Source organism: Sus scrofa, chromosome 12 (genome assembly GCF_054392235.1).
Source record: "Sus scrofa isolate SSC_HxYL_T2T_F1_AM1 chromosome 12, Sscrofa_HxYL_maternal_Yorkshire_Landrace_v2.0, whole genome shotgun sequence".
In the NCBI taxonomy this organism is placed as follows: domain Eukaryota; kingdom Metazoa; phylum Chordata; class Mammalia; order Artiodactyla; family Suidae; genus Sus; species Sus scrofa.
The window spans coordinates 161,040-168,080 of record NC_139394.1 but is presented as its reverse complement, the minus strand read 5'-3'; the positions used below and the strand labels follow the sequence as shown (position 1 = coordinate 168,080).

Here is a 7,041-nt window from a genome sequence, read left to right as displayed (position 1 = left end):
TGCCGCAGCAGAAACTCCGTGGTTTTTTTCTATATGTACTTTTCTGTATTTTCCAAGTTTTGCATAATGAACAAGGTTTCAGAAATATTTGCAGTTACAGTAGGGTTCTATCATGCCCTTTGCATGCCTGGCCAGAGAGAGAAAATAAGAAAATAAACAAGATAGGTCTCCCCACTGTCACCGCTGCAGTGACCCCAAGACAAGGGCTGGATTGTTCTCAGGGGCTGCAGTCCCTCGTGGGTCTGCCCCGCTCCCCATCTTCCCTTCGCAATCCAGGCTGCCTGACCTCTTGGCAGACTAAAAACGAACATAGCCAACCTCTGGCTGGCGGCTTCTGAAGTGTTTGTTGAGAAATGCCACTCATAATAATTTCTTAATGTCTAATACCCATCTCTTCGTTCCATTGTTCCCGACTGTGTCATACATATCTTTTTACAATTTGTTAGAAACAAGCATCCAAAGGACCACAGCGTCCTCTACCGTCTGTAACATTTTTATACCGTTCTTTCTGCTCCTGGCCTGTGCCGGGAGGCGGCTGCACCGCGCGCGCCAGTGTCCAGAAGCGGTAGCGCTAGCTCGGAAGCTACCCTAACCTGACACAAGCTGCAGCGTCCACCACCAGCACAGTGGGAGGGAGCAGGCGTGGGCGGCTACCATGGAGATTCGGTGCGCGGTCCTGATTGGCTACCAGAGGGCGAGGTTCCGGGGACTTCTGGGAAAAGGGAAATCCTAGAGACGGAAAGCGGAAGCGGCGCGTCCCGAGGCATTCTGGGAGTCGCAGTTCGTCCGGGGCAACTTCTGCCTCTCAGGCTGGTTGCAGCCGGCGCCCCGGGCCAGCGCAGCCTGGGCCCCAGCCATCCTGCCCCCTCTCCGGCCGGGAGAAGCGGGCGCTGGGCTCTGGGGCTCCCTGAGCCCGCGGAGGCCAGCGCCCAGGGCGCACAAGAAGAGCAGGGGTGGAAGAAGAAAGGAATTTCAAGGAGGGCATTGCTTAAAGGGACGTTTGGACAGAGCCAGTTTCGGTGCTGGGCCGCAGCTCAGTGCCTAATTTTAATCTCAGGACTGCAGCCTGCGACCCGTGGACGGTGAGTCTTTGCCAAGATGTTTGGTTGGAGACCCCAAATTTGTCCTGAAAGAGCTGTTTTTTTTTTTTTTTTTTTTTTGGAGGATTTGTGAAGGACTTGCATTCATCCCTACGCTATAATTACACTTTTCAAGATCTACTTTCTTAAGACTTGCTGAAAGTTTTTTGAGCACGCACATCTTTATTTAATTAAGGAAACAAGGTATTGGCTTCCACAATTTAGGTGACCACTTATTTGCGATTCTCAGAGGGTTCAATTTGGTAGAAAAGGAAAGAGGAACGGTTCCTTGCCTGCCTTTGTACCAGGGTATCTCCCATGTTTATGATTGGTGAAAATGTCGACCCGCGCCGAGAGAAACACGGAGACAGAGTTTTGAGTGAAGGGGAAAAAATAGCTTTTATTGCTTTACCAGGTAAGGGAGGCCACAGCAGGCTAATGCTTTAAAGACTGTGCCCTCCTCTGGGGAAGAATTGTGGGGCGTTTTATAGTCTAAAGTAAAAACAGAGTTTCAGATAAGAATCAGGGTTGGGGCAGACATGCATTCTTCTTTCTTTTGGGGAATCTTAGTCATCCAAGCTGGTGTCAGGAGATGTTGGCCTGATCTTGGTGGTGGTCTTCTGGTCATTGCCTAGAATAACAGTACTTGCGAAAAGGGCATATTGATCAGAGATTAGAACAAACTAGGATAATTCCTGAAAGACATCACGTGCTAATAATCTTTAATCCATAGGCAGTCATGCTCAGGATGCCTAATCTTTAGCTCACAGATGATTGTATTTGGGTTACAATCAAATGAGGGAGAAACACAAGGAAGGGCTCCAAGCTCTTTAGTTTTCAAGCATTCATTTCTAAAGGAAGCGTAAGGAATATAACTTTTCTCTTAACTGTATATGGTGCCTGTGTCATTATGTGTATCCCTTAAGGATCGTGTGTACACCCTTCTGCCTCAAGGCTTGACTGTTCCTCCCTTGTCTTTGGATCTGCTCCCTCCCCTGATCAGCAGCTGTCTGAACCTGTCCCTTAGAACTCAGGGAAGGCCATGGAGGCTGAATGAAGTCCATTTCCTAAAAACAAGAAATGGGGGACACAGAAAGGCTTTCTGTGCCCTGGAGCCCCACAGGGCCCTACTCACTTATCAAAATGCTCTTGCTCTAGTTAATGATTCTACCCAAAAGTTTACTGTGATCTTGGATCGCCCTTCACACTGCCCTTCCGTTTCCAGCCAGTGTGATGACACCTCTTTCTGCGTCTCTGTAAGTGTCCTTTCCCTCTCGCGTTGCAACTCGTCTCTTCTATTGTTTGGAGGACTGTAAGTCTTTGTCCTTCAACACAAAGACATCTGGGCGACTCGGATTATGTTGATTATATTATTGATAGTCCTAATACTTTGAAATTTGCAAAATATTTGTGATGACAGTTTTTTTGTTTTTTTTTTTGTTTTGTTTTTGTTTTTTTGCTATTTCTTGGGCCGCTCCCGTGGCATATGGAGATTCCCAGGCTAGGGGTCGAATCGGAGCTGTAGCCACCAGCCTATGCCAGAGCCACAGCAACGCGGGATCCGAGCCGCGTCTGCAACCTACACCACAGCTCACAGCAATGCCACATTGTCAACCCACTGAGCAAGGGCAGGGACCGAACCTGCAACCTCATGGTTCCTAGTCAGATTCGTTAACCACTGTGCCACGATGGAAACTCCTGTGATGACAGTTTTGATTTTGTTTCATATTTTCCCATGAGCAGGATTCTCAGTTTCTAAAATTAGTCTTGGCCAAGGAAAGAATTGTGGAGATACTGTGAGATATTGAGGGTCTCTTGAGACACTTACTCAGATGAGGGATGATTCTGTATGTGAATGTTTAGGAGGAGAGGAATCTAAAATGTTGTCCAAGGAGATCTCCTTAATGCCTTAGGCTCTGCTGTTCTGTTCAGATTTGCACCTTCTCAACTATTACTGCATTCTATATTGCTTTTTCAGGTGCTGTTTGTAGCTCCTCAGTGGCTTCTCTCCATGTGCTGTCACTGCCATTTCTTCTTGTGGCTCATTTTCTAGTACTGCTGTGTGGCTCTGTTGTTACTTGGCTTTTGACCAGGTACCTGCCCATTCTCTCATTTAAGCTCTGTCTAGTTTCCAGATCACTGTGGTAGTATAGTGGACAAAGCTTTAGTTCTGTTTCTGACCATCTCATTAATAACCTCCCTAGTTATTAATCTTTAGGTTCATCACATAACCTCTCTAGTTCTAAACTTATTTATATTTAAATGAGAAGGTTAAACTTGTATATCTGTAAAAAAAATTTTTTTTTAAGCTTTCAGAATCTTTGTGGCATTGCCTCTTGGGTCAACCTCTTTCCTACCACTTCACACTGCTCCACTGGTTCATTATCTTCACAGATTACAAGACTGTTCTTATGCATCCTAATTTTAGTGAGGTTATTTCCTTTCTCCTGAGTGCAGTTCCCCTAATCCCAACACAGAAAATATGTTTTTATAATTTTTTATTCCCCTTAGATTTGAAGATCAGAGCAGATACCAGAGAGAAGACCAGGAGATTGTACTTTAGAGTGAGCAGCCCCATCATAGTCATCATGGAAGGGCTCAGAAGGGATGTGCCCAGAGGATGTTTATTTGAGGAAAGCTGTGAATGTGAGGCCAAGGTAGAAAAGCAAAAGGATAACTCTCTGGGCAAGATTTCGAGAGACTCTCTTACCCAAATGACTGGTTTTCAGCAAATTATTGTTGCCCACGAGGAAATAGCACTTGAGAAAAATGGGCATATTTTTAAGGAATTTGAAAGAACTTTTGATCAAAGATCTAAACTTACTCCACAGCATGTTACTCACTCAGAAGAGAAACTCCATATAGTTGATCCATTTGGGAAAAGTGTCAAATGGAACTTTTCTCCAATTAAAAGTCACATAACTTCTAAAAAGAAAACTTACAATTGTAGTGAATGTGGAAAATATTTCAGTGACCGTCCAAACTTTTTTCGTCATGAGAGAATTCATACTGGTGAAAAACCTTATAAATGTGATGACTGTGGAAAAACATTTATCCAGAGTTCATCTCTTACTGAACATCAGAGAACTCATACTGGAGAAAACCCCTATAAATGTAAAGTTTGTGGAAGAGCATTCACTGTAAATTCATCTCTTGTTCAACATCAGAGAATTCATACTGGGGAGAAACCTTATAAATGTAATGAATGTGGGAAAGCCTACAGTGACTGCTCATCCTTTATTCAACATCAGAGAATTCACACTGGAGTGAAACCCTATGAATGTAATGATTGTGGGAAGGCATTCAGACGAAGTATGCACCTTACCCAACACCAGAGAACTCATACTGGGGGAAAGCCCTATGAATGTAATGAATGTGGAAAAGCATTCAGTGCCCACTTAATCTTTACACAACACCAGAGGATTCACACTGGAGAGAAACCCTATACATGCAGTGAATGTGGGAAGGGCTTCCCTGAAAACTCATCCCTTACTAAACATCACCAAATTCATACTGGAGAGAAACCTTATGAATGTAATGAATGTGGGAAAGCCTTCAGCCAGAGCACTCATCTTATTCACCATCAGAGACTTCATACTGGAGAGAAACCTTTTAAATGTGACCAGTGTGGAAAAGCATTTGGTAACAGTTCAATCCTGATCAGACATCAGCAGCTGCACACTTCAGAGTCATCCTGAGGATACGAGAGCTTTGTGGACTGCTTCATCCTTTCATGTTCCACTCTTAGTTTTTGGCTGTATGTCTCTTACCATGCCACTCACTCTTTTGTTTACAGTTAGACTCTCTAGGGATGTTTTACTCCTGGGGTAGAGTAAAACGTAATATTGTATATATTTTGCTTTTTAGGGCAGCATCCGCAGCATACGGAAGTTCCCAGGGCAGGGTCAAATCAAAGCTACAGCTGCCAGCCTACACCACAGCCACAGCAACATGGGATCTGAGCCATGTCTGCAACCTGCATCACAGCTCAAGGCAATGCTGGATCCTTAACCCACTGAGTGAGGCCAGGGATGGAACCCACATCCTCATGGATCCTAGTCGGGTTTGTTAACCTCTGAGCCATGAAAGGAACTCCATAGTATTTTATATTTAAGTTTCCCATACCAAAGCATTGAAAGTAGCAATTTTAATGGATTATACCAGTTTTCTTAACATCTACCCTAGGGCTGTGCGGTTGGTTCTCCATCTTCTTGGACGTTTTCTGTAGAACCCAGGCCATTTTTTAAGACAGCCAAGATGAAGGCTGCTTTTGTTATCAAGAGTTCTTAACCAAGTTGCTCAGGTCCTGATTTATCTTTCATTTCTGGGATTCTTCACCCTATGGTTGTTTAAACAGCTATGTGAATCATTAATATATTTAGCCATATTTCTCAGTTCTTTGCTCTGCCCCAGATACTAGGCTGAGATTAAATATGAATAACAAAATAATACAGTGTCTCTGGGAGGCATTCTATATTGATAATTTGGTTTATGTATCTACCTAAGTCAGTGTGTTCATCTAAAAGATTCAAACTTCAGAAATGCTCATTAGTCTTTCAAGATTCCAAAGCAAATCTTATGGCTGGCTGCATTTTTCCCATCTGGAATCCACCATATTTTTCATACCCTTCTTTCCATTCAAGTTTGACCTTATTACCCACTTATATTTACCGCTGCCCTCGTTCATGTGTTGGTCAGAGAGATGGAGAAATTTGGTTTTTGTACTATTTTCTTTTTAGGGCCGCTCCTATGACATATAGAAATTCCCAGGCTAGGGGCCCAATTGGAGCTGCAAGTGCCGGCCTGCTCCAATGCCTGCTTCAGAGCCACAGCAATGCCAAATCTGAGCCATGTCTGCAACCCAGGCTGCAGCTCACAGCAACACCGGATCCTTAATCAACTGAGAGAGCCAGGGATATAACCTGCATCTTCATGGATACTAGTCAGGTTTGTAACCACTGAGCCACAATGGGAACTCCTTATATTATTTCTTAACTCACCATCAATATAGCTGACTTGGGCTCTTGTTAGACTGGGTCCGAAGATCAAATCTGGGATCTGGCTTCCCATTCCTGTATTCTATAACTCAGAGTGGCTTTATATCACTGGTAATCCATCAACTCTATGCCCTGGTCCACTCACTCAAGAGGTGGCACCAAAAACTGCCACTGTTCCTCAGACCGAGCTGAGCGAAGCCTCTGCGAGTGGAACTGGATCCTTTGCTAGCTGCAAAATAGTTATGCTTTTAGACTCACTGTTAGGGCAGTTGCTACCCACACTCATTGGGCTGACCTATTTTGTACTTCGGATGTCTGCTTCGAATGACTTTGACATTTTCTTCTTGGCCTCCTCATTTGGTATTTGTTAGTTCCACTTCAGTCTTACTTTCTGGTCACTTTATGTCTAGTTCCTGCTGTTTACTTTCCATTCTTAACAGATGTGAATTTCATTGGCCACCTGGTCTCAGCCTTGGGTTATTAACCAGCTATTGCTGTTAGGTTTTTAGCTACTCTCTGGCCTTCAGCTGCTTATTGACGTTTTCAACATGATTCCTCCTGGTGAGTTTTTTGTTGCTGTAGTTTTCACCCTTGTTTGTGATTTACTAGCACTAAATACACCACTGTTACAGAACTTCTCACATGGTGTTAGAGCTTGGTGTTTGTCTTACTAGACTTTGACGCTTTCATCTTTGGTTCTCTAGTCTCCAGTAGACTGATTGGCCCAGGTTACTGCTCAGTAAACACATTTTGAGTTAACGGTATGCCTTCCTAGTTATCACTTCCACAATCCAATTGAATACATTTTTTTCCTGGAAAGTCTTTGAGGTCGTAGGAGCTCCTTGGGCTAGATATGTCCATGCACACCTTGGCTGTATGTTTCTGCCCTTTGGCATGGCGTGCACATGAGATAGAAGTCAGTGGGAATAAAGCACAGTGGTTAAGAGCTTGGGCCCTGAAGTCAG

The 7,041-nt window shown here is 44.0% G+C and overlaps 1 protein-coding gene across 13 annotated transcripts in view; it reads left to right on the top strand.

Moving 5' to 3' along the window:
* The first annotated feature begins 790 nt into the window (after nt 1-790).
* Nucleotides 791-7,041, top strand: part of LOC110255247 (uncharacterized) — an 80,737-nt gene continuing 74,486 nt past the window's right edge. For 12 of the 13 annotated variants that reach the window (XR_014820377.1, XR_014820376.1, XR_014820375.1 and 9 more), the window contains exon 1: nt 791-1,082. Coding sequence is in view for 1 of the 13 variants with exons in the window: in XM_005668569.4 (XP_005668626.3) it covers nt 3,668-4,777 (1,110 nt within the window). In the remaining 12 variants the exon portion in view is untranslated. Of the gene's footprint in view, nt 1,083-3,590; nt 6,716-7,041 lie in introns of those variants that run through there. The other variant, XM_005668569.4, reaches the window with a different exon arrangement.